At 61.6% G+C, this 26358-nt stretch overlaps 1 protein-coding gene across 2 annotated transcripts in view; it reads right to left on the bottom strand.

Annotated features, from left to right (window-relative positions):
- Nucleotides 1–26137, bottom strand: part of COL18A1 (collagen type XVIII alpha 1 chain) — a 55592-nt gene extending 29455 nt beyond the window's left edge. The window contains exons 1-9 of one of the 2 annotated variants that reach the window (XM_064380260.1): nucleotides 24817–26137; nucleotides 13889–14433; nucleotides 7737–7814; nucleotides 6702–6761; nucleotides 5753–5882; nucleotides 3613–3689; nucleotides 3126–3350; nucleotides 2726–2752; nucleotides 81–143 (exon numbers count right to left, since the gene is read on the bottom strand). In XM_064380260.1, coding sequence (XP_064236330.1) covers nucleotides 81–143; nucleotides 2726–2752; nucleotides 3126–3350; nucleotides 3613–3689; nucleotides 5753–5882; nucleotides 6702–6761; nucleotides 7737–7814; nucleotides 13889–14433; nucleotides 24817–26137 — 2526 coding nt within the window. The remainder of the gene's footprint in view (nucleotides 1–80; nucleotides 144–2725; nucleotides 2753–3125; nucleotides 3351–3612; nucleotides 3690–5752; nucleotides 5883–6701; nucleotides 6762–7736; nucleotides 7815–13888; nucleotides 14434–24816) is intronic. The other variant, XM_064380261.1, reaches the window with a different exon arrangement.
- Between the last annotated feature and the right edge of the window lie 221 nt (nucleotides 26138–26358).

Below are 26358 nucleotides of genomic sequence, written 5' to 3'. Positions count from 1 at the left end.
ACACGCTGAGCACGGGCAGGCCCCCACCTCAGGCCAAGGGCAAACACAGAAAGGGGCCCCACCCAGCTTCAAAGACTCACCTTGTCGCCCTTGGGGCCCATGTCCCCTGGGGTCCCAGGGAAGCCCTGCGGCCCGGTGTCGCCCTGGAAGACAGCAGCCAGGGGCCCTGTCAGGGGAGGCACTGCCATGGGCCACGGCCTGGCACCCTCTGTGCTCCTCCCCCAAGCAGGGGACCAACAGGAGCTGAGCTCTTCAGAGGAGTCCCCAGGGTCTGGAAGGTAGGAGGGTGCCAGGCCCGTAGAGCAGCCCCCGCCTGAGCCCATCTCGCCAGCCACCTGGGGGGAGCCGAGGGAACACCCCTCCAGAGGACATGATGAGTCCCCGACGGCCTCCACAGTGGCCGGTGCTTAGACTGTTACATACGTGTGTGCATGTGGTATGCATGCTGTGTGTGGGGTGTGCTGTGTATGTGGAGATGTGTGTGTGCATATGGTATGTGGTATATGGTGTGTGTACGTGTGTGCGTGTGGTATGCATGCTGTGTGTGAGGGCTGTGCTGTGTATGTGATGTGTGTGTGCATGTCTGATATGCATGTGTGGTGTGTGTGCATATGGTGTGTGGTACACGGTGTGTGTGCATGTGTGTAGTCTAGTCTGTGTTGTGTGTATGTGTGGTGTGAGTGTGCATATATGGTGTGTGTGTGAGGGGTGTGGTGGGTGAATGATGTGTGTAATGCAGGGTGTGTCCATGTGTGTAGTGTGTGGTATATGGTGTGTGTGCATGTGTGTAGTCTGGTGTGTGTACATGTGGTATGTGTATGTGTGGTGTGAGTGTGCATACATGTGTGAGGGGTGGTGTGGTGTGTGAATGATGTGTGTAATGCAGGATGTGTGCATGTATGTAGTGTGGTGTGTGTGTGCATACATGGTGTGTGTGTGAGGGGTATGGTGTGTGAATGTGTGATGTGTGTAATTCAGGGTGTGTGCATGTATGTAGTGTGTGGTGTATGGTGTGTGTGCATGTGTGTAGTCTGGTGTGTGTATGTGTGGTGTGAGTGCATACATGTGTGTGTGAGGGGTGTGGTGTGTGAATGATGTGTGTAATGCAGGGTGTGTACATGTGTGTAGTGTGTGCTGTGTGCATACATGGTGTGTGTGAGGGATATGGTGTGTGTGTGAGGGATATGGTGTGTGAATGTGTGATGTGTGTAATGCAGGATGTGTGCATGTGTGTAGTCTGTGGTGTGTGTGCACACGTGTGTGTGCATGTGTCTGCGTGTGGTGTGGTAGGGGAGTTGTGGACATAGCACCTGCATGTCTGCTACACCGGTCAGCAGGTGAGTGCCTTGGACCTAAGTGAAGGTCAGTGTTTCGAACCGTCCAGTGAGCGTGACAAAGGTGGGCCGGGCTCACTGTGTGGATGGGGAGGTCTGAGAGCGAGCCCGCTGCTGAGCCCCGTGGCTCCTGCACCACACACACTCACGCGCGCGCACACACCGCCGTGGAGGCTGGGCCTGTGCCGCCCCCAGCTGACTGCCCTGCTTATCTGCCACGGCCCTCGTCGCAGGCAGCCTGGCTGCGGGGTCGGGAATGACCGGTCGGTGGCAGCAGGCGATGCCCCCCGTCCCTTCGGACCCTCGAGACTGTTCTTCACGTGAACCCTCCTGTCCGGCGTTGCGACCGCCCCACTTCCTGCCGCGAGTTACCATTTGCTGGCCAGGCTGTTCCCAGGTCTCTATTCGCTGGTTATTTCACTGTGCTTCTTGGAAACAGTGCTGCTGATTTTTAAAACCCGAACCGAGTGTTTTGAGATGGAAGCTCTGACTCTGCCCCGGCCACTCGGAGGCCTGTCCCGTCTCTCCCGTCTTGCCTCCGCCCCCGGCCACTCGGAGGCCTGTCCCGTCTCTCCCGTCTCGCCCCCGGCCACTCGGAGGCCTGTCCCGTCTCTCCCGTCTCGCCCCCGGCCGCTCGGAGGCCCGTCCCGTCTCTCCCGTCTCGCCCCCGGCCGCTCGGAGGCCCGTCCCGTCTCTCCCGTCTCGCCCCCGGCCGCTCGGAGGCCCGTCCCGTCTCTCCCGTCTCGCCCCCGGCCGCTCGGAGGCCCGTCCCGTCTCTCCCGTCTCGCCCCCGGCCGCTCGGAGGCCCGTCCCGTCTCTCCCGTCTCGCCCCCGGCCGCTCGGAGGCCCGTCCCGTCTCTCCCGTCTCGCCCCCGGCCGCTCGGAGGCCCGTCCCGTCTCTCCCGTCTCGCCCCCGGCCGCTCGGAGGCCCGTCCCGTCTCTCCCGTCTCGCCCCCGGCCGCTCGGAGGCCCGTCCCGTCTCTCCCGTCTCGCCCCCGGCCGCTCGGAGGCCTGTCCCGTCTCTCCCGTCTCGCCCCCGGCCGCTCGGAGGCCCGTCCCGTCTCTCCCGTCTCGCCCCCGGCCGCTCGGAGGCCTGTCCCGTCTCTCCCGTCTCGCCTCCGCCCCCCCACCTCCTGCTCCCTCTGAGGTTTGGAAGCTCTGCTTTTCTTTCTCCTCTCCTTCCTGGTAGTTGTGGCCTAAACATCTCAACACAGACGCATAACTGCCTGTTTCCCATCAATAGACTCCTCTTTTCTTTAAGTTTCACTTTCAAAATGGTTTTGCTGTGCAGTCTCCTCACTGGGTCACGTTTAAAGAGTGTCATCGGTGGCAAAGCCCCGAGGTCTAAGCAAACATCGCAGATCACACAGGGTCAGCACAAGGAGACTCACCGGCTTCCCATCCTCTCCGGGGTCACCCTGAGTGTGCAAGAGAAGCCGTTAGCGATGGTAAATGACACCTCCTGCCCACCCAGAGTCTGCACGTGGAAATGCACCCCACGCTCGAAGTCCCCATGAGGTGGCAAAGACACCTTCCCCAACACTCCAGCCCCTGCGCCAGGAGCCTCCTCACACCCACAAGGGCTGTGTCTGAGCAGCTCCGCCTCCCACGGCCGCCACCTCCCAGCGCCAACCCCAAGCAGTGCGGGGTCCCAGGGTCTCCAGGGTCCCAACAATGCTGCTGACCTGCCCCGATCCCAGCCCATCCCACTCCCATGCCAGCCACAACCTCTCCTGCTCCTGCCCAAGCCCCACCTGCAGATGGCCTGGACTAGGGGGTGCGAGGACTCACCGGCTCGCCGTCCCTTCCCGGGCTGCCATCCTTGCCCGGCAGCCCTGGGGGTCCTTGTGGTCCGGGGACAGGTTGCAATGCTGGTCCTGCTGGGCCTGCAGGACCCTGGGGACTGACCGGGCACGGGGGACCCGGGGGACCGGGGATGCATGGGGAGCCTGGGGGGCCTGCCCGGCCAGGCAGGCCCGGAACACCTGGCTCCCCCTTCTGCCCCTTCAGGCCGCCCTGGGAATAAAAAAAAACACAAGGGCTGGGGCTAGGGTGGGGCTCACACACCTGCCAGCATGCCCCGCTGTGCCCTCCAGAGTCCCGGGCTGGGCTCTGCTTCCCCTGGTGGACATGCAGGGTGGATGCATGCTGGCACCGTGTGCTGGGCACGGAGGAGGTGCAGGCACAGAGGGGCTCCGTCAGGCTCGCCAGCAAGTGACCCGAAACACCGCAGGAACTCTGGTTCAGGATGGCTCAAGGGCGCGGAGAGTGGCCTTACCTCTTTCAGACGGCCACCTGGGGTCCGGACACTCCCGTCCCGCGTGGAGACGGAATCTGAGCCAGGAAGCGTCTGAGCTGGAAAGAGAAGCAGAGTTGGCCACGGTCAGGCCCCCTGGGTGCCCCCAGCTCTGCTCTCGGCCCCCCGGGTGCCCCCGGTCAGATCCCCAGCCTGAAGCCACACTCCCCGAAGCTCTGGCTCCCAGGCACCAGTAACAGGGAGAGAGAATTTAAAATCAGCAGTGAGGCTGGTGTGGCCATCTAAGCCTGGGAGATGCTTCCTGAATATGTTACAGGAGACCCAGCCCCCCAAATTCCTTGCCACCCAGCATGCATTTCCCTCCTTCTTCCCCTCTTAACTCGTAATGAAAATAAAAATGAAAACCCACAGAAGTCCTGCAAGAGAAGCACAGCAAACACCCGGCACCTGTACCCAGAACCACGATCGGGGCCTCAGCATCTCCCCACCTGCCTCACACACACACTCACACTACACATATACACACACCACACACACATCACACACATGACACCACACACACATTCTCACACTACGCATAATATACACACATCACACACATACACATTACACACATCACACCACACACACTATGCATAATATACACACCACACACATACACATTACACACATCACACCACACACACACTACGCATATTATACACACCACACACACTATGCATAATATACACACCACACACATACACATTACACACATCACACCACACACTATGCATAATATACACATGCATCACACACACATTACACACATCACACCACACACATACACATTACACACATCACACCACACACTACGCATAATATACACATGCATCACACACACATTACACACAACACACCACACACACTACGCATAATATACACACCACACACATACACATTACACACATCACACCACACACACACTACGCATAATATACACACCACACACATACACATTACACATATCACACCACACACTACGCATAATATACACATGCATCACACACACATTACACACATCACACCACACACACTATGCATAATATACACACCACACACATACACATTACACACATCACACCACACACTACGTATAATATACACATGCATCACACTGTACACACACATTACACATGCACATCACACGTACTATGTGCACACAATACACTACATACACAATACATACCACACACACAACACACAACATGCACTGCATGCCACACACGTACACTACACACGATACACACCATACACTCTACATACATCACACCGCATACACCACACACACCCACTACACACACACACACACACACACACACACACACACACACCCCCCTCTTCATCATTTCTTCTTTAGCAGACAGACACATTTCAGTGTTTGTGGCGTTTATCACGATCCTTCCCCTGAATCCTGCGACATCTCCTAAGAGTGACAACAGCCTCCTACAAACCCAGGAAAGTGATGGCTGGTCCCACGTGAGGATCTAACATTCGGCCTGTGTTCAGACCCTGCCCCCCGCCGCTGGCCCAGGAAGTCCTAGGTGGCTTCTCTGGGGACAGGGGTGTGGGAGCACCCAGGATCACAATGCATTTCGCTTTTCCTCCTTCAGCAAAGCACTGCCCATGGGCCTGGTTGGCGCCCAGTCAGCCCTCTGCCTGTTTTAAACAGCCCTCACACCACAGACACGCACACCTCACACTACACAAACACGCCACACCACACAGACACGCCACATAGACACACCACACACCAGACATGCACGTCACACATCACCCAGAAACGCACCACACACCACAGACACACATACCACACATCACATGGACATGCCACACACCACACACAGGTATACCACACACAAGCACACAACACATCCTGCACACCACAAATACCACACACACAATACATCACATAGACATCACACATCACACAAACATGCACATCATACACCACACATACATGTGCCACACACTACACACACATGAGCCATACACACACTACACACATCATGTATCACACAGACACCTCACAAACCATCACACAAACACGTTACCACACTCACACATGCACCACACCCCCCCATAGCACACACATTCACACCACATCCAGAAAAGAGCTTACCTCCTAACGAAGGCACCGTGGTCTGCTCCTCGTTTTCTTCAGTTCTGGAATCTTCCATGCTGCTGCCTCCAGCCAAGGGTGGAGCGGTGACCGGGGGTGGTGTGGGGAGCCTGGGTTTTAGGGCTGCGCCCTGGCAGATGAGAGGGGAGGCGGCCTGTTATTCAGCTGCAGATGCCCAGTTCGGTATGTGAAACGAAATACTTAAGATTGCAAGCAAGATGAAAATCCTCTGAAACAGGATGGTCCGGGAAGCTCCAGCCTGCGGGCGAGGGGCTTCCTGCGGTGGGCTGAGGCCGCCCGTGGGTTCCCGGCTTCCCAGGGTCCCAGACCGCACCTGTCGTGGCAGGAGGGCTGAGTCCGCCATCGCCGCAGAAGGGCCCCGGTGCCTGACAGGCCACGCCGCAAAGCTGATGTGTCCCTGCTGAGGGACCCCACGGGGACCGCGTTCCCACGCCCTTCTCCAGCGGAAAGCGCCATGCAGGGCACAGTCACGGTGCTGGGCCTCCCCGCCTGGCCCCCGCCCCTCCTGCGTGTTTTCTCAGGTGCCCAGGCTGGGGAAAGCCGTGAAGGTGGCCGCCTGGACGCCCGCCTTCTCCTCCTGCTCGCCACACTCACACCCGTCCACCCCACGGCGGCCATCACAAGCTCATGGAGGGTTGGGGGAGCGGAAGGCCAAGGTTGCCTCAAGGCCGAGGAACGTGCAGGGTAGGAGCCTCGTTCCAAAGGAACGTCCTCTCGCCAGAGACGCGCAGCAGCCAGGCGGGCGGGAGCGGGGCGTGCCCCAGGCTCGGAGTGTGTGCCCAGCCCGCGCCTGTTTCCCGCCGGGAATTCGCCTTCGTGGCGTCGAGTGAGCTCTTGGAGCCTCCACGCCTGTGCACACGTGCGCACCCCGCTGCTGGGAGGGGCCTCCGGGACCCCGCAGGGTGGGCTGGCCTCGCCGGCTACTCACCGTCTCCACGCCGAGAGGCTCCCGGGCATCCCCGAGCCCGCTGCCGACGTCTCCGGACGCCTGAGGGGTTTGCAAAGGAAAGGAGTCAGGCGGCCAGGCCCCGACCCCAGCAGGCCTGGGAAGCAAAGGGGGCTTCTCCCGCCTCGCCCCTGCCCCGTCCAGCCCTCCTGGCGCTCGTGCAGGGGCCGCTGGGGTGGGCACGCTGGCCCTCCGTGCCCGGGCACCGTCTGGGCTTCAGTGAGTGACGTCCAACCAGGTCGAGGACACTGACGTTCCAAAAGTGCCTTGGCTGCCGGTCAGACACACAGAGGCGGGGGACGCGCTCCTCTCCTCCGACCGGAGCCCCGCCCTGGAGGAGGCCGAGCCACAGACGCGCCCCCACGGGGTTCCCTGGCGGAGGCCCCACCGGGCCAGGCCTGGGCCAAACGCACGCCAAGCCGACCAGACGCTTCACACTTCATGAAAACCCGGAGGAGAAACACCCTGAGGCCCCGCTAATGGCCCGCGAGGGCAGGGTAAGCCACGGGAGGGGTGACAACGCCTCGGCGACCCCCAGCACCCAGCAAGCCGCACCGGGGAGCAGCCCTGTCACAGCCGCTGTGTAAACAAGCCGGCATCTTCTGGCATGTTCCAGGTAAAAACAGCAGAATTATCGGGCAAAATACAGAAAAAACATGAAAGTAACACGGATATACGCACGCTACCCACAGCCCAGCCACGCTGTGTCCTGCCCATGCCACCCAGGAGGGAGGGTGTGGGTCCATGTCCACGCGGGCACGTCGTGACCTGGGCCCCGAATGAGAATTCCCTGCAGTTCCTCACACCTTCTGGGACTGGCGGAGTCTCCCCTTAGGTACCACTCACACACACACACACCACACACAAATACAGAGACACACACACCATGCAGACATGCAGACACACACAAGACAGGGACACCACTCGCACACACACCCACACACACAGCCCTTGGCCCTGAACCCCGCGTCCCAGGGGTGGAGGGAGCCCCCTGCCTGGTCCCTGGCCGTCACTCACCCCGTCCGAGTCATCGTCCTCCTCGTCCAGGCAGTGCACCTGGGGGTCCCCACGCACCTTCAGCTCAGCAATCATCCCCTAACGGCAGAGAGAGAAAGGGGTCACCGGCGGTCCTCAGGCGGCCACAGCAAACCCGGCGCTGTCTGAGCTCCAGATGTCAGACCCCCTTCAGAGGGAGGGGGTCTAGGGCAGCCTCCCTGGGGGTGCGGTGCCCCTCACGGCGGGAAGACGTCCTGGTCGCTTTTGTGTGGAAGGCACCTGGCCGGGCGGAGGCTGCCGCCTCAGACTCGCTGCGTTTGAGGTGGCCAATGGGCCACCCGAGTGCTACGGGCTTAGAACCACAGCAGGCGTGGCTCAGTCCACGGCCTGGGAGAAGGGCGGGTTCCGGGGCGGCAGGTCAAGTCCCGGGAGCTTTACGCTCGCGCCAGGCGGCCTCGTTCCCCGACTGGGACAACCGAGGCAGCGCCGGCTCTGCTTTCTTTGAACTTCACCTTTTCACAGAAAACCAAACCCGGAACTCCGCCTAGGACGAAATCGCCGCGGACGGTGGGGGCAGTTTCCTGGGTCTCTGCGCCCATTCGTCCAGAGCTGATCTCACCCACCCACCCGCACGCGGCTCCCTCCGGCATTCCCAGTCCTGCGCTGAGCGCCAGGGTGCCCGCCCCTGCCCTCCCTGGTCCTGGCGCGGCCGGGGGTGTAGGGCACTTCCCGGGACCCCGTGAGACACAGGATGGGGACGCTGGGCGGGGGCACAGCAGCACGCAACGTCCTCAATCTCATGTGAGCCATTTGCCCGACGGAGAGATGCAGGGAGGAGCTTCGGTGGGAAGAGGGGCTGCCACGTGGGGGCCGTGCATGTGACCAGGGCCTCCGCCCGCACTGCTGGTTCTGAATCCCGGCCCAGATTTCAGAGCCGAGCCTGCAAGGCCCCAAAACCTGGGCGGGGCTGCCGCCTCTGGCACCCACTCCCTGCCGTGTGCCCGGGGTCCATCTGACACTTTGTAAAAGGCTTTCCTCATGGGGAAATGACAGGCTTGTCCACATGGGTTTCTAGTATTTTCTTCATTTTTTATTTAATATTTTAATCGTTTTTGTGTACTTTTTCGAGACCGTATTTCATCCAAGCTAGGATGCACATCTTCATGGCTCTCATAGCGGGAGGCTCTGGGTCAGGGCTCAGCACAGCTTTTCTGGAAAGGCCACGACGGTGGTTTCTGCTTCGAAGGCCTCCCGCCTCCTGAAATCCGTGGCCGCTGCCCTGGGAAGTCAGCCACGGACAACAAGGAAACTAATAGGCGTGGCCGCTCCAACAAAAGTGTATCCTTGGACCCCGAAACCGGAGTTTTATATGATGTACACGTGTCACGAAGTCTCTTTTCACGCTTTCCAACCTTCCAGAAGCGTAGACGCCATTCCAGCTGCGGGCCGGCGGGCTCAGAGGCTGTGCCGCGACGCTGCCTTTCCTCCCCGGGCCACTGGAGCCACGTCCTGGGAGCTTGCAACACCAGATGCCCCATGCGCCCCAGCTCCTTGCTCAGGGCACCGCTCAGGCACCGCTCAGGCCCCGCCTGGGGAGAGCTAGAGCCTCCTGGGATCCGTTCCACCCCAGCTGCAGGTCCCGCCTCTGCACCCGCCTCCCCTATGCTGACGGCGAGGTCTGTGTGCATGTGTGTGTGTGCCTGTGCGAGCGTGTGTGCATGTGCTGTGCGAGTGTGTGTGCATGCCTGTGCGTGTGTGTGCCTGTTCGAGCGTGTGTATGCATGCCTGTGTGTGTGCGTGCATGCCTGTGGGTGTGTTTGCATGCCTGTGCGAGCGTGTGTGCATGTGCTGTGAGAGTGTGTGTGCATGCCTGTGCGTGTGTGTGCCTGTTCGAGCGTGTGTATGCATGCCTGTGTGTGTGTGTGCATGCCTGTGGGCGTGCCTGTGACAGCGTGTGTGCATGTGCTGTGAGTGTGTGTGCATGCCTGTGCGTGTGTGTGCCTGTTCGAGCGTCTGTATGCATGCCTGTGTGTGTGTGTGCATGTCTGTGTGTGTGTTTGCATGCCCGTGCAAGTGTGTGTGTGCCCATGCAAGCATCTGTGTGTGTGCCTGTGTGTGTGCGTGCCCATGCAAGGATGTGTGTGCACATGCCTTTACGAGTGTGCGTGTGTGTGCCTGTGCAAGCGAGTGTGCTGGAGCATATACCTAGGCGTGCTCCCGGCAGATGACTGGGGACCTGGTGTGGAGGAGACAGGGCCACACATGCCACAGCTCTGTCATTTTCCCAACAATTTCAGGCCGATTCCCAACTTGCCAGGGTCTCCTCCTCTTGCGGATGAACACGGAGAGCTCACGGCATGGGGCGCACTGGGGCTGTCACAGGCACAGTGACACTGAGGGACGCCCTGCTCCCCGACTAGGGGCTGAGCTCATGGCATGGGCACGTGCTGGGGCCATCACAGGCTGACGCTGAGGGACGCCCTGCTCCCCATCACTGGGTTGGTGTCTGAAGGTGGCGGAAGCGGCAGCCACTGGGATGCAGAAGGTGAAAGGCAGGAGGTTTGGTGGCAGGAAGATCCAGCCCCAGCTCTGTGGGCTGAGCTCCGAGGCCCCTCTCCACAGTCCCTCAGGGCATCCTGTGTCCACTGTGGCCGTGGAGTGCCTCCCTTGCCACACTCGCTCCCAGTCTGCCCAGGACGATCAGAAGCTCCAGACAGTTTTGGTGCAGCTGGGTGGGACCAGCACAGGCCTGGAGGTGCCCGAGGAAGCTTCAGGTGGTGGCCGGCCCACGGGGCGTCCGGGGAGAGTGCAGCCGGCACTGATGTAGAATGAGCCCAGGCTGTGAGCGGCTGCCCCGCAGGAAGGAGGCCACGACCGGGGGATGGGGGTCAGCCAGGAAGCCACCGGGACGTGCCTCCTCAGGGTGTCCTCAGCGCTGGGATACGCCTAGGGGTTCCACCAAGGCCTGCCGTCGGCCCCCACTTCAACCAGACCAGCGCAGGCAGCATCCGGGAGGTGTCTGCACAGGGCCCTGTGGTGGCCTCGGCCACCCCTTCAGGCCTCCCTGCTGTCATCCCAGCCCGTGCGGGCTCTGCCGCTGTCTTCACTGCCCTGCAGAGTCCTCAGCAAGTGGGAGATTGGGGCGGCCTTGGAACAGCCCAGGTCAGAGCAAGGCCCACAGAGGAATTCCCCGGGACAGCCCGGGTCAGCGCGAGACCCGGCCGCTCTCAGCCCAGCTTCCCAGGCAGAGGCTGTGGGGGAACCCAGGGAGGGGCAGAGCCGGGAAGGGACAACCTCGGGGCAGAGGCACAGCAGCCCTGCATGGGCCTCTGGGGTCTGGTCATTGAGGTGGCTTGGGCGTGGGTCAGGCGTGGGGCCTGAGTGTGTGGGCACACGTGCATGAGTGCATGCATGTGCAGGAACACGTGCAAGTGTGAAATCATGTATGCACACGCGTGTGTGCTCATGCGTGGGACTCCTGGGTGAGCCCAGGTTTCCCTCAGAAACCACCAGTGATTCTCAGCTTCACACTGCAGGGAGGGGCGCTGAATATTCTAGAACATTGTGCTTCTCCACTGGGCAGCCCGGGCTGGGGTGCATCTTGGGTGGTCTTGGTGCGGGGGAGGGCCTGGGCATTCCTGGCATCGATCCCCACACAGACACACACTATCCGGAGGGACCCGTGAGGCCCTGAGTGCCCGACTGGCGGCTGCCACGCTCTCGCCAGAGCACTCTAGTCCTGAGGGAGCCCCCGAGGTCGCCGGCGCCTTCTGCATGGAGCTACAGGGTGCCCGGGTGGGCGGCGGCTGCAGAGGGCAGAGGAGCGCCGAGCCTGTGTGTGGCCAGGGGCTCCCAGGCTGGGGCTGACGGCGTCAGTGCAAAAGCCACAGGCCTGTCGCAAATATCTGAGGGACTGAGGACTGAAAGTTATGAAATCCGGAGATCACACAGAGGGGTCACGGGCATTGTGTCAGGAACGAGCAGGAAAATGCTTCCCATCACACCGTGGCCTCAGAGCCCTGGAAATCAGGAAGCCGCGGCAGCTGGAGGGGCGTGAGGTCCCCGGAGAAGCCGCTGACAGATTGGACTCGAGAAGTAAACCCAAAAAGGCCAGTGACGGCCGAGGACGGTCACGATGAGACACGATAAAAGCCAGAGGGCTTGTCGGACCCAGCGAGGTCGGGCGTCCGAGGCACCCTCCGTGGCAGTGTCAGGGGCGTGCGGCTCGTGAGAGGCTGACGAGGAAGCCTCGGTTTCCTCCCCGCACCCGAAGCTCTGTGCTGACTTCTGCCAAAACTTGTGAGTCACACAACTTAATGTTTCTTTCCCAAGAACCTCAATTGAGAAGTCTGAGAAAGTCGTGTGCTAAACAACTCCTCTTCTCCACACACGCGTGCTCCTCCCCTCCCCAGATAGAATCTCACCTAAGACCCAGAGAGGAAGCTCCTGACACCTGAGGCCTGCAGGGACCTACACAGATCAACCCACACAGCCTTCAGCACCCCACCCAGGCCCAGCAGCACGCGGCCCTCAGCACCCCACCCAGGCCAGCAGCACGCGGCCCCCAGCACCCCACCCAGGCCGGCAGCACGCGGCCCCCAGCACCCCACTCAGGCCGGCAGCACGCGGCCCCCAGCACCCCACCCAGGCCGGCAGCACGCGGCCCCCAGCACCCCACCCAGGCCGGCAGCACGCGGCCCCCAGCACCCCACCCAGGCCAGCAGCACGCGGCCCCCAGCACCCCACCCAGGCCCAGCAGCACGCGGCCCTCAGCACCCCACCCAGGCCAGCAGCACGCGGCCCTCAGCACCCCACCCAGGCCAGCAGCACGCGGCCCTCAGCACCCCACCCAGGCCAGCAGCACGCGGCCCTCAGCACCCCACCCAGGCCAGCAGCACGCGGCCCCCAGCACCCCACCCAGGCCAGCAGCACGTGGCCCCCAGCACCCCACCCAGGCCAGCAGGACGCGGCCCTCAGCACCGCACCCAGGCCAGCAGCACACGGGTGACTTTATTCCACCAAGAAACACCAGGGGATTCACACAACCCACGGCCTCTCACAAGGAGGGGGACTCTGACCTCCTTCCCAGTAATCATGTTTGTGATCAAGGGGAAAACAAAGAAGGCCCGTTTGGTGTCAACGTCCTAGCGGCTCCCGAGCGATCGGGGTTAAAAGTTCCTGCCAAAGGTGCAAGGTCAGCTTTCAGAACCCCCAGATGCCAGGACTTAGAACAACTTCAAACAAGCAGCCCTTGTCTGGGCAATAATTAACCTTCTGTCCCTGTGGACCACGAGGGCAGGGGCATCGCAGCTGCAGGCCAGCTTGAATGTTAGAATTCAGGGACTGTGAGATGGCCTCAGTTGAGGTCACTCACGTGGCTGTTCCCAGCCAACGGTTCCCAGAAACGCGGGGGCTTTGGACCCAGACCCCACCTTGGTTTAGGGCTCTGTCACTCCCTTGGCCCCAAGAAATGAAGGCTCATTGGAGGGACTTCCCAGGGAGACTTGGGTGCAGACGGCCACGTGCCATCACCACGGGGGACATCCCACCCACGTGCTCCCAGGTGGAGTCTCAGAGGCCGGGGGCTGTGCACCCTGTGAAGGCCCCGACCTGCAGGGCCACACTGCGCACCTGCTCCCGGCGGGCGTGCGTCCACCACAGGGCCCCTGCTGCGGTCAACGCCCTCTGCCGCCCGCTCCGGATCATTCATCGTTTGTAACAAGAGCCTCGGCTTTCATTCTGCTCGGGGCCACGAGGCATGGGGCTGGGCCCGGTCCCCACTCCCCGACCGGCCGGTTAGAGGCCAGGAGCCCCAGTTAACCACGGGGCTTGGCACAGGCATGGGTGATCTCCAGGTCACGGCTGGGGTGAATGTCTAGTTACAAGGTCGTCCAAAGGGTCCCTCCTGGGCTGGGCCTCGGGGTCTCAGAGAAACCACAGAAGCCCAGGGTGACCCTTCCAGGGGGCCCAGAAGCCAGAGAGCCAAGAACGTGAATGCCACCCCAGCCAGGCCGGCCAAGAACCCGGAGGCCCGTGCTGGAGGCCAGGACTGACCGCAGCTGGGTGGGGGCTCTCCCCTTCCGGCTGCAGCTCCGTCCCTGTCCCAGTGGCCACCCCCACCTCACCCCCCCTCAGCTGCTCCAGCCCCCCAGCGACCGCACAGTGAGGGTTACCTGGAACTTGTCAGGGTCCGCTCCTCCCGCCTGAGCCACGAAGAGCCCGGCGCCGCGCTCCAGCTCCAGGCCCCGTGAGGACCGAGCGAGCGGCATTCTCTGGAACTCCTCACAGTCCACATAGAGGGTCACGGAGCCGCCGGCCACGCTGAGCGCTAACTGTGTCCACCGGCCGACAATGGTGGGGAGGCGGAAGCTGGCGGCTGTGTGGGTCTGGCCCGCACCCGGCTCCGTGTAGAGCAGGGAGATGTCCTGATAGCCGTCTCGCACACCAGAGAGCTTCACGCCCAGCAAGACCACTGCCTGCGCCGAGTCCGTGATGGCGAACAGCACCCCTGGGCCCTCCGTGGCTGGCCGGATGTGGAACAGCAGTGAGAAGTCGTGGAAGAAGAGGCTGGGGAAGTGGTATCGGGCCACCTGGCCGCTGTTGGCATCTGGCCCAAAGACGTAGGCCAGCCCGACGTCGGGGTCTTCTGTCTGGGTGACGTGCTGGGGCAGGGGGTCCCCAAGGAGCTGCAGCAGCCCCACCTCCTCGCCGACGCTCTCTGCAAAAAGGAGGACACCCAGTGAGGTGGCCACGCGGGACTAAACTGGGGGCCACCCAGGCGGCCTGGAGAGGTGGCCAGGCAGAGGCACAAAGGGGAAACTGAGTCTGGGAGGGCTCTCCACGCTCCTGGCAGCCTGCCCTGATCCCCTGGGCTCAGCCACCCACTGGCCACTCAACAGCCACCCTGGTTCACTCATTCCCAAATGATGGGCATGCTCCGTGCAGAAACCTATCCGCAGGGGCCATGGTGTCCACAGGGCCCCTTCCCTGCTTTGTGCTCATGGCCCAAAGCAGGGACCCCCAGGGATGGACACAGCCATGGGGAAGAAGCTGCCAGGGACTGGCTGGCACCCCTACTGGAGCAAGGAGCTGTGAGGGGCTGGCCTACGTCTTTGGGCCAGATGCCAGCAGTGGCCAGGTGGCCCGCTGGCAGCCCCCCTCGGCCCTGTGCCCCACCCGCCCACTCTGAGACGGCCAGAGCAGCCCAGGCCGGCACCCCAGCCTAGCCACCACCATAGAGCCGCAGCTCCACCGCAGGGAAGGAAGGAGGCCGGCTCCACACCCCGATGCTCTTCCAAGGCTCGGCAGCAGCGGGAGCCTAGAGGACAAACAGCCGTGGGAGCGCAGAGCCTGCAGGTGGGGCCTGGCCCAGAGCAGCCGCCTTGGCTGTGGGTCTGCGTGGCTTCTGAGACACCGGGCGGGATTCACCCAGCGCTGTCGGGGACTCACCCGCTGGGCCAGGCGTCTCATGGCACGGACAAGCCGTGGCTCCCACTCCCGTGCTGCTTCCCCTCAGGGCCACCATCACCCCTGGGAGGGGCAGCCCGCCTGACGCACCTGCCAGCACCACAGTCTCCCCACCAGCCTCCCTGCTCCGTGCCCACGCCCCGCAGTGCGGCCACTCACTCCACTATTTCCTGCCCAGGCTGAGTGCAACCTCACTTCAACTCAGTAGCCCAGAGTCAGAGCCAGCCCCGTCCATCCCTCTCCAGGGAGCCGAAGCCAGAGACGAAGCCATGGTGCCCGGCGTTCTCACACCTCGTTTCCTGCCCATGGAGGGCGTCGGCACCCACTCAAGGACAGGCCCTGCTCGGCAGTCACTTCTCAGCACACCTGCTGTGCCAGGCAGAGCCCGGGCTTCGAAGCCACAGTCTGGGCCAGGGCCCTGCCCCAACGCCTCCTCCCGAGACACCAGAGAGCCTGGACACGGTCTGCTTTCAACAGAGTGTGATGGTCACCCCGCGACGCTCGTGCGGCAGGCTGGCTCCTTCTGAGCGCTCCTGTGGGAAGGGGCTGCTGATGCCTGGGCGTCCTGAGGAAGGCGGGGGTGAGCACACACACGCGCGTGTGCCTGCCGCGGCCAGGCTGACCTGGGACCGGACACGGGAGAAGTGCTGAGCCTGGACTTCACGAGGGAAGTGGTGCCTCCAAAGAGCTCACGGAACACAGAACACGAAAGAAACAAGAGCGCAGACCCTCCGCCCGCGGGCACCTCCAGCAGCCATTGCTGCCCCACGTGGCCCTGACTCCAGCACGGGGCAGTGTGGCGGCCTGGACTCCCTGTGGGCCCCACCCTCGTGTGGACTGGAAGCAGGGCTGGGTGCAGAGTGGACAATGGCTTCTGTGGACAGCAGCCTGGCCTGCGCCCCGAGGCTAGGGGCAGAGGGGTCCCGGCGGGGAGTCTGGACTCTGGGGGCCAGCGGTCACGTCCCCCTCAGACAGAGGCCACCGTCCTCCCAGATGGCAGCCGTTACAATGACCCTTTCTTATAAGAAGTGCCCAGGCCCCACGTGTCCGTGCCGGGGTGGTGCTAACACCAGGAAACAGGACTCTCAGTCATCCAGATGCCCCCAAGTTCACCTTCGAGAAACTTCCCTGCCACCCTTGCTAGAACATTCCGACATCAGTTGGGACAGCAGGATGCGGCCAGTGCCACCTTCCTGAAGCCACCAGCACGCTACGCCAGCGGCCCCAGGGACCCCAGGACAGGCGAGCCCTTCCCAAGCTGTCCCGTCTCCTCTCCACGAAGCTCCTGGTGGCTCCCTTCGGAAGTCAGCTCCCAATGCCCAGCCCTAAGATGCTGGATGGACGGAGAATGGCACAGGCTCCACTCCCCGAGGCGCGGGCCCAGCTGTCTCAGATGCTCCGGAATCCGAACGGCGAGTGCCGGAGCCCGGCTTTGAGAGCTCAGCCTTCCGGGGTGTGGTGGGGCGGCCCCTCCTGCTGGGATCAAGGCGCTTGCCTTGCTCAAGACCATTTCCCACGTAGGAATCGGGCCAGCCAGAAGTGTGGATGGTTCTGGAGACCTGTGTGTGTTAACAGAGGCCCCTTTAAATACGCCCAGGACCATCGGCGCAGCCGGCATCCTCCCCGCAGGCGAGGGGAGGGGCCTCTGGTGGGGACTCTCTGCTGTTCTCACACCAGCGCCCACCGACCCCGCCCCTCCCTTGGGTCCCTTATCTTAGCGGGCCAGGAGGTCCATTCCTTCCACAGCAGCTCCCGAGACAAAGCGCCCTCTTCCAGAAGCCAGACTTCCCAGGACCCTCGCTCCCAGCCTCACCCTGCGCGGCCTGGCCGGGGGGCGTCCTGCGAACCCCGTCCTGGGCTCCGTCTGAACACCTCCAGGGACAGGACCCTCCCTCTCCCCAGCCTGAGCACTCCACCTAGAGCAGTGCTCACCCACGGGGCAGTGGGCTCCAGCCAGGCCAGTCCTCGAGGGCCACACACAATGTCCCGCATCCCTGACGGCCACTGTGGCCTCAAAGCAAAGGACGGACCCTCAGAGACCCACCGACACATGCACCCCGCGGACGCCCACCTGTACTCAGCACCAGGCGCTCCAGCCACTCCCCAGAACCAGCCCAGCCTGACCCCCGGGGCACGGGGCATGGAGTCTCTGCTGCCCCTTTGAAAGGCTCCTGAGGATGAGACCCAAGGCTGCCTGGCCCCCTGCCCTCCCCCACAGCCCCTGGAAGCTAGAAAAGTCAAGAAATGTTTTCTCCTCAGAGCCCCCGAGGGACCCAGCCCTGACAACACTGGTTTCACCCCAGCGAACTGGTGTTAGACTTCTGGCCTGCAGAACTGAAAGGTGAGACATCTGTGGTGGTTCCAGCCGTGAACTGCAGCGACTTCTTACAGCCACAATACGAAGCTACATACCTATATGCAAATTGGTGTGATCCCACGGGGGGACATACACGTGCCCCCACCTGACCACTGCAGGTGCCACGGAGTGGGGCTTGGGAGCTGCGTTCCGCCCTCCCATGTGCGGCTGGGGTCTTGCCAAGGGCTTGCCTTATCTTAGGGAGTCTTGGGGCCCCGCAGTGAGCTGCTGACTTCTGGGACAGATTCCAGCCACCAGGAAGATCTCATCTCCCAAATCCCATCCCGGGAAGAGGGAGAGAGGAAAACGGGGGGCTTGGGGCTTCGGGTTTCCACCGAGGGACTGTGGGATCCGCCCCGGCCCCAGTGCCAGGCCACTACCTCAATCCCCAGGGCTGAGTAACCTGGAAACGTGGTCACTCCACCCAGAGGTGTGTCTCTTCCCAAGAGCTAGAGGCTCCATCAGGGTGGGGCTCCTGCCCAGTTCTCTCAGAGCTCCAGCCTCCGAGCTCCGGACGCAGCCAAGGTGCCCATAGGGAGTTTCTCCTGCACTTGACCTAGCTGGGTGGCATCCAGGCTGGACACCTGCACGTGATATAACAAAGATGCTGCCCAAGGCTTGATTTCTTTTTCTTTTTTTTTTTTTTGAGACAGTTTCACTCTTGTTGCCCGAGCTGGAGTAAAATGGCGCGATCTCGGCTCACTGCAGCCTCCACCTCCCAGGTTCAAGTGATTCTCCTGCCTCAGCCTCCTGGGTAGCTGGGATTACAGGCCTGTGCAACCACGCCTGGCTAATTTTGTCTTTTTAGTAGAGACAGGGTTTCTCCATGTTGGTCAGGCTGGTCTCGAACTCCCGACCTCAGGTGATCTGCCCGCCTTGGCGTCCCAAACTGCTGGGATTAAGGCATCAGCCACCGCGCCCGGCCAAGACTTGATTTCTTGACAGAAAGAAACGTGTCTGAAAATGACTCTGGAGTATTCTGGGAAGTGGCAGATGGAAAGCGCCAGGAATCCATCTCCCCAACTAATTAATAAGTGCAGGGGCAGAATCTGTTCAGAACCCTTTCGGAACGCTGGAGTCTACTGAAAGTTTGCAACGTCCAAAGGAAGACTTGGACAATGATGGGTGGTTAATTTCGCTGCAACCAGCTCTTAGCACAGTAGCGGCCGCACATCCACCCCCACCCCCGTTCCCACAGCAGGTGCCACGCATGTGTTCAGGACCCACACAGCTTGTGGGAAACAGGACGGCAAAAAGGGCCCTGCCCTGCAGACGTCGAGAACCTCTGCTCTCATCAGGTTGCTCGGGATCAGGGAGGTGCAGACAGAAAGCTGGGGCCATCACTTCACACTCCCTCTGTGGTTGCAAGCTCCCCCGTCCAGCTGAAGTGACTTCCAGGGGATCTGGAGGGCTGGCACTGTTTTTTTCTCCCTCATTTTTCTCTTATTCCTCCTTTGGGACACAAACACTAAAGAACAGGACATTGAAAAACAGCAGCACGTAAGAGGAAAATTGGAAAGTGGCTGCAGGCACCCAGGGAAAGACCCAGGAAGACGCGACGTTCACACCTCAGGGAGATCTTTGGCACAGAGACAATTTTTTTTTTTTAAGTAACAGAAACAGTGAGTGCTGGTGAAGGACGAGAACTGACTTCCAAAGCTACATTACTGAATCCAAATGTTCGCTTTTTAACACAAAATCACGAGGCACACGAAGTGATAAAGTATATAGCACATTCAGAGGAGAAAGATAAATCCGCAGAAGCTGTCCCTGCAGAAGACCCGAGGGCAGAGCTAGACAAAGACTTTAAAACAGCTGTCAAGGTCAAGACAGTAGTGTGTGAACAAAATGGAAATATCAATAAAGAAACAAAAAAGAAATCACAGAACTGAAAAGTACAACAGCCGAAATTAACAACATCACTAGAGGAGTGAGATTTGAGCAGAAAGAAGAATAAATTAATGAGCTTGAAGACAGGATAGTGGAAATTATCAAAGACAAAAGATGAATGAAAGGTGAAAAGAGCCCACGGGACACGTGGGCCACCATCAACAGACAAGAAAGCACGCATAGCTGTGGGAGCTGCAGAAGGAGGAGAGAAAAATTAAGGTGCAGAGAGACGATCTGAGGAAATAATGGCTGAAAACTCCTCAAATTTGATGAGTGACATTAATATAAACAGTCAAGAAGCTCAGGGAACTCCAAGTAAGATGAACTCAAAGAGACCCACACCAAGATGCATTATGATCAAACTTTCAAAAAACAAAGAGAGAATCTTGAAAACAGCAAGAAAAAAGCAAGTGATCACATACAAGGACTTCTTAGTAAGATTATCAGCAGATTTCTCATCAGAAACCTTGGAAGCCAGAAGGCAGTGAACCAATATATTCAATGTACTGAAAGAAAAAAAAAAAGCTGTTCACCAAGAGTCCTAGATCCAGCAAAACTGTCCTTCAAAAGCGAGGAAGAAATTGGCATTCCCAGATAAACAAAGCTAAGGGAGTTAACTGCCACTAGACCTACCCTGCAGGAAATGGTCCAGAAGGTGAAATGAAAGGGTCCTAGTCAGTAACAGGAAGTCACGTGAAGAAACAAAGATCTCAAAAAACGTAAACACGTGAGTAACTATAAAAGCTAGTATCACAACAAGTTTGTAACTGCACTTTTATGAACGAAGCTGGAGGACACACCAGGCAGGCACAGAAACAGTGCATGATCTCACTCACACGTGGGATCTGAAAAGCTCACATTCACAGGAGCAGAGCAGAACGGTGGTCGTCAGGGGCTGAGGTGTGGGAAGGACACGTGTGTGCACGCCACAGGTGTGGCTAGCAGGAAGGGAGCCTCGAGGGGGTCCAGCAGCCTGGCTCTTCAGCATTGCAGCAGATGCGGGACAAGCAAGTCCCCAGCAGGGGAACATCAGGAGAGCAGCAGGCCTCCACCCTGATGGTGCGGGCCATCTGATGAGGGGCAGGGACCAGTGCCAGGATGGATGGTACCCATGCACAGAGGCCGTACAATGGGGCACAGCTGCACCCCGCTCCATGCATGGGCAACGGTGGCCTCCTTGACTTACCGTTACTGACTGGTGTCTTTCATTTCACTGTTGGACTACCGGACCATTTCCTGCAGGGAAGGTCCCTTTGCTTTTGTTTATCTGGGAATGCCAGCAGGGCACAGCCTCGGCCAGCCCACAGAGAGGAGGAACTGTGACTGTTGGTTGAAGGGCACAAAGTTTCAGTTATGCAAGACGAGTAAGTTCTAGAGGCCTGAGGTACAGCATGGTGACTGCAGCTAGAATACGGGATTGCACACGGCACTCGAAGCTTGAGCAGCTCGTAAGTGTGCCCGCCACGCTCACACACAGCGGTGACTAGCTGAAGTGACAGATGTCAACCAGCTTGACTGTGGCAATCATAACACTGTATACTTTAAACATACACAAAAAACAAATATATGTAAGGACCAGCAGGGAACCCCGTTTGGAATGCTGTGCTTTTCACTCTGTCTGTGTCTGGCTCAGAATCACACAAGATCTCGCACCCACAGACGACAGCCCCCGACAGGGGCAGGTGGGCCCTCGACACTCCAGCAGGAGTTCAATGCTGAGTGACTCCTGGTGCATCTGGGAGGCACGGGAAATCTGTGAGAAGCTCAGACTGCGTCATCAAAAAAGGCGTGTAAGATGCCAAGCGGTGACAGAGAAGCATGTGTTTTCCGCGGAGCGTCTTCTCTCCTTCAACCAAAGTTACGTGGAAACGTGAAGGAACAGGAACGTCTTCTCAAGTTCTACATTTCATTAAAGGAGCACAAGGTAAGCACCGTGTACGGACACCTGTGCGCCAGGGGCTGGCCCACGAGGTAGGGAGCAGCTACGAAGAAACGGCCCCTCGGGGCCATCGTGGTGATGTGACCACGTGCACTCCTGTGCCTGTCGTGGCCTCCCGCTGACCTCCAAACATCCAGTGATGGGGGTGGAGACAGGGCCTGTGCGCCGCTTGCCAAGATCGTGAGGCTTGTGCATTTGAGAGGAGAGACTTGGCCGGCGTGTGTGGACCTGCTCCCAAGCATCCTGGTGGCGGCTGTGCCCCGTTGAACCCCACTCTATGCACAGACGCCATCCATCCCAGCACCGGCCCCTGCCCCTCGTCGGACGGCCTGCACCGTGAGGGTAGGCGCCTGCTGGTCCCCGGGTGCTCCCGGCTGGGGGCTTGCTAGCCCTGCATCAGCTGTGATGCTGAAGGGCGCTCCGGGCCGGGCTACCCTCCTTGAGGCTCGCTTCCTGCTAACCACGCTTGCGGCACGCAGGTGAATCTGTCCTTCCTAGACCTCAGCTTCTCACCTGTAAACGGGAACAATACCCACCTCCCAGGTCAGAGGCCGCCTGCCTGTAGGATTCCTTAGAAATACCACTCACCTCTGCTATGGTCCCAGGGGCCAGGAAGGGTTTGGGGGAGCTCAGGAGGGGTGTAGAGAGCAAAGTCCAGAGTGCCAGGCACACATTGCTGTGGTGTGGTGACGCTCCCACAGCCCTTGTGACCTGAGCTCTGTGTCACTCACAAAGCCCCACGGGGACAGCCCAGGGGCTTCCTGGAGGCAGTGTCTCGGGCAGCCAAAGCCCGAACCCCGCTCACTCACCCTTGGCAGCTGCAGGAGGGAGAGCCTCCCTCCCTGTGTGGGGGCCTCACTCCCTTCCTTGTGGGCCTGAGGGACAAGCCCACGGCACAGAAAAACCGTCCGCAGGGTCCCTGCCTGTGTGCACCACGGGTGCACCCTCCCTTGGAGCACCCCCACGCTCCAGCACAGCCGCGCTGCCCCCCATGCTCTCCTGGAGGCGGGGCGGGGGGTGGACACACAGTGCAGTGCCCAGACCAGGTGGAGGGGGAGCCGGAGATGGAGCGGGGCTGGAGACAGCAGGACCCTCCGACTCCCTCCCCTCAGGGGCACGTCCTTCCTGACCCCGGGGCCTGGAGATGAAGCTGGGGCCTCCGTGTTCACAGCCCAGCACCCCCAGTTCCAGGGCCTCACAGTCAGCCCCGAGGGGTCAGGCACCAATGTCGGGGGCTGGGCTCCCCCTCCTCCTCCTGCCCCTCACCCAGGGCTGGGAGTGTCCAGCCCAACACGGGGGCCCAGCAGGAGTGGGGGCTCACCCCAGAGAGAAGCCTGGGCTGCAGATGAGCTGAGAGGCCAGAAGAGGGAGCAGGACCCTCCCGTCCAGGCCACACCTGGGAAGGGGCTCCCTGCTGAAGCCCGAGGCTCACCTCCGGCCAGAGGCCACGTGGGCCGTGAACGCAGATGGACAAGGACCCCAGGGCCCTGCCTGGGATATGGCCTCCCTCACACAGGGGCCCTGCCAAGCTGTCCAGATGTGCAGTGAGAAGTCCCCTTCAGGCCACGCCACCGACCGGGCCAGCTGCGGTTACAGAAATTCCTCACCCTCACAGCCCACTCGGACCCCAGCCCCCAAGCCACGAAGTTGACCCTGGCGCCAGGAGACCGCCACCCTCCTGCGGCCGGCGCTTGTTCGGAGCACTCGACTGATCCCACAGTCTCGGCGGGCAAGGCCAGGGCAGGGTCGGGGGAGCAGGCCTGGCATCTCCCCTCCCCACCGGCCGCTGGCCTGTCCACTTCTGTGGGCTTGCAGTGGAGGGGACGAGGTGGGCTGGGCTCGAGCCTGCTGGGGCTCCGTGACACTGGCCCTCCCCTCCAGGTAGGACGGCTCCTGCAGGGGCAGGGCTGCCCCCCCACATGCTCGGTAGGGAACAGGGCTTGGCCACCGGGTGGGTTGTGGCCGTTGGGCAGAGGGGACCTTGCGAGGTGGCTGGTGCTTGCTTAGTTTGGGTGTCGCAGGGACGGAGCATGAGCAGGACGCAGGAATCCGCCTGCTTAGAGCAGTTCCAGCTGCCCTGGGGGTGACATCTAAGCTTCGGGCACAGCCCCTGCCTCCCCCTGCCTCAGGAGAGCTCCAGCCCCAAGCTTTTGGGGCACATCCACCAGGGCCCCCACACCTGCACACACCAGGCTCCCCCAGGGCAGTGCCTGTGACCCTCCTCAGGGCTTAGCCCTGACCCCGCGCAGCACCCCCCCGCCTGCCCCTCCATTCCAGCCCACGTGGGCTTCGCTCCTGGGACGACCTGTTGTCAGTCCTTGTCCCTCCCCTGTCCGTGGCCCCTTGGCCACATCCCAGGCCCTGCACTGGGTCTGCAGAGGCTCTGGGCTTTGCTGACAGAAACGGCCACTGAACCGAAACTCAAGGCGAATCATCCCTCACGGAGCCCGGCAGGTGGGTGTCCACCAACATTTCCACCACAGTCACCCCCACCTCGGAGTCGGGCACAGCCGCCAACAGCCCCCACCAACCTGGTCCCAAAGCTCAAAGGGCGAGGACCAAGGCCGCTTCCCCTCAGCACCACGGGGAGGACAGCAGAAGACCGAGCCCCTCACCCTGCAGGGACGCGGCCTCCGGGTGGACTCTCCTGGCCAAGGCTGCCGGGTGCACATGGCAGGCAGAGTCTGAATGGGGCAGGCACAGCTCAGGGGCCCTGTCTACCCCTAGACGCAGAGGAAGGAGCTGCTGGGGTCCTTCCTGGGCTGCCCCTGCCCCCGGGAGGTTAAAGACAGTCCCCCTTCCCTCCTCTTCCTGCTCCCCAAACACCCCACCAGCAACAGCGCCAGGCCACGCAGTGATGGGGCGCTTTCCCCCAGGCCCAGGAGCGGCCCCAACTGCAGCAGGAGGTGGTGTGCTCCAGGCTGTGGAGGGGGACGTGGAAGGCTCCCTTCCAGGACAGGCCCTTCGGACTTCCCTCCCCTCACCGTGAGCATCTCCGCACTGCCACGCAGCAGCACACTCGGCCTGAGCACGCCGGGGCTCCCAGGAGGCGCATCCGACCACGCAGCTTAGGGGGAAAGGACGACGCAGCCGCACCTGGGCGGGAATCTCGGCTTCCTGGAGCGAGTCCTGCCACTGCCCCATGCCTCAGTTTCCCCTCTGTGACGTGGGGCTGCAGGGTATGTCGGGACCATGGTGAGGACTAAATGCACTAAAACGCCCAGGGAGCCGCTGGCCCGGGCAGTGCCTGGACATGTCGGCTGCGGTTCATCCAGGTCCCTTCCGGTCCAGACGCCGACCTCCTCCCCGCACGGGCGCCTCCCTCCCAGCTCTCCCACCGCCCGAGGGCCGCGGCCCTGAACGAAGAGACTCGGTGTGGGGGAGCCTGCACCAGGCTTACCTGACAAGACAAAAGGGAAAGGGCGGGGAGGCGGCGGCCGGCCAGTTACCTGCAGCCGCCGGCCCAATGAACACACAGTACCCGTCCTCCTGGGTCGGGAGCGAGGCGCAGGCAACAGGCAGCCGGCCCCCACCCAGGCGGCTCCAGCACGCGTCCCGCAGGGCCTCGCAGAACTGGCGGCAGGGCGGTGGGGCGGGCGGCGGGACCCTGCCGCAGGGGGGTGCCAGCAGCAGGCAGAAGAACCAGGCGAGGAAGGGGTGGCAGTGCGTCCGCAGCAGGCCCCCCCATGCCCGTGCCGCGGCCTGCACCTGCTCGCCGCTCTCGTGGTGGAGGTGGTTGGGTAGCCAGGAACGCGAGAAGCCCAGGCGGCTGCAGACTGGCAGGGAGGGCGGCAGGGGCAGGCAGCGGCCGGAGGGGGCCTCGGGGTCCGCTCCGAGCAGGGCAGAGTGATTAGTGAGACCAGGCCCCGCAGAGTTAGCCGCGTGGGAGACCCAAGCACCGCTGTCCCGGATTAAAGTGGTGACTGCGACCTGAGACGGTGCGCCCGGGAGGCCAGAGGAGAAGGCAGAGGGGGCCGCGTGGCCCAGGAAACCCATCACCAGGGGATGCAGAAGAGGCGAGCGTGGGCGGACGTCAGGGCGTCGGAGCTGCGGGCCGGGAGCGGAGGCGGCGGGCGAGAGTCCTTGGCCATCCAGGTCCGAGAGGCTGCCCCAGGGAGGCGCCCCGCCCAGCGAGGAGAGAGAAGCTCTACCTGAGGACGGCAGCGGCCCTGGGGGCCCCGTGAGTGGTGCCAGGGGCCTGCCCAGCGACGGAGGCGATAGGGTGGGTGCAGGCAGGGTGCCAGCCTCGGTCGTGTGGGGGCCTGGAGAGCTCGGAGCGCCACGACCAGGCCAGAGAGCGGTCCCATTCTTCCGGGGGGCGTCAGAGGGCCCAGGGAGGGCGAGGGGGCCCACGGGAGTTTCGAGGGCCAGCGTTTCCGCCCTGGCCACGCTCTCAGTGGGAGTAGTGTCATTCCACAGCTGTACAAAACTCCGGATGCCTTCGGCCACGTTCAGGATCTCAGCTCCCACGCCAGCAATGTTCTCCTCCGGTGCGTCCGGGCTCTCGGCAGAAGTGGGGGTGCCCTGGCCGCCCTCCAACAGCTCTGAGGGTGGCTTAGGGTTGCCAGGGGCTGTCTCTGGCTCCGTGGAACCATTCTGCGGGGCCACATGCGTGGTGGGGCCTGCTGTGGGCTTGAGGACAGTGGCAGCTGTGTGGCTGGTGTCCTTACTGGGCCATAACCAGCTCAGGTCCAGCAGGTCGGCCTGGGCAGCCCCCAGGCAGCAGAAGAGCAGCAGCAGGACGCAGCGGCCGCTGGGGTCGGGAGCCATTGGGGCTGTGCAGCTGGAGCCGAGGGCGGCGCGAGGCCTCTGTGCCTGGAGGTGGGGCCAGCCAGGCTCCCGCCCTCCTGCCCTCCCCGCCCCGGGCAGCCTTCCCAGCCTCTGGGTGGCTGTCTCCCACCCTTCACTCTTGCAGAAGGAAAAAAGGCACCAGCCTTGGAATCAAGGTGCCCAGCACCTGAAGGTCCCAGCACCCGAGGGTTCACAACTTC

This window comes from Aotus nancymaae, unplaced genomic scaffold (assembly GCF_030222135.1).
Source record: "Aotus nancymaae isolate 86718 unplaced genomic scaffold, 86718_ANA_hifiasm-v0.15.2.pri h1tg000022l_1, whole genome shotgun sequence".
NCBI lineage: Eukaryota > Metazoa > Chordata > Mammalia > Primates > Aotidae > Aotus > Aotus nancymaae.
The sequence above is the reverse complement of the archived record's forward strand: the minus strand, read 5'-3'. Positions and strand labels throughout refer to the sequence as shown.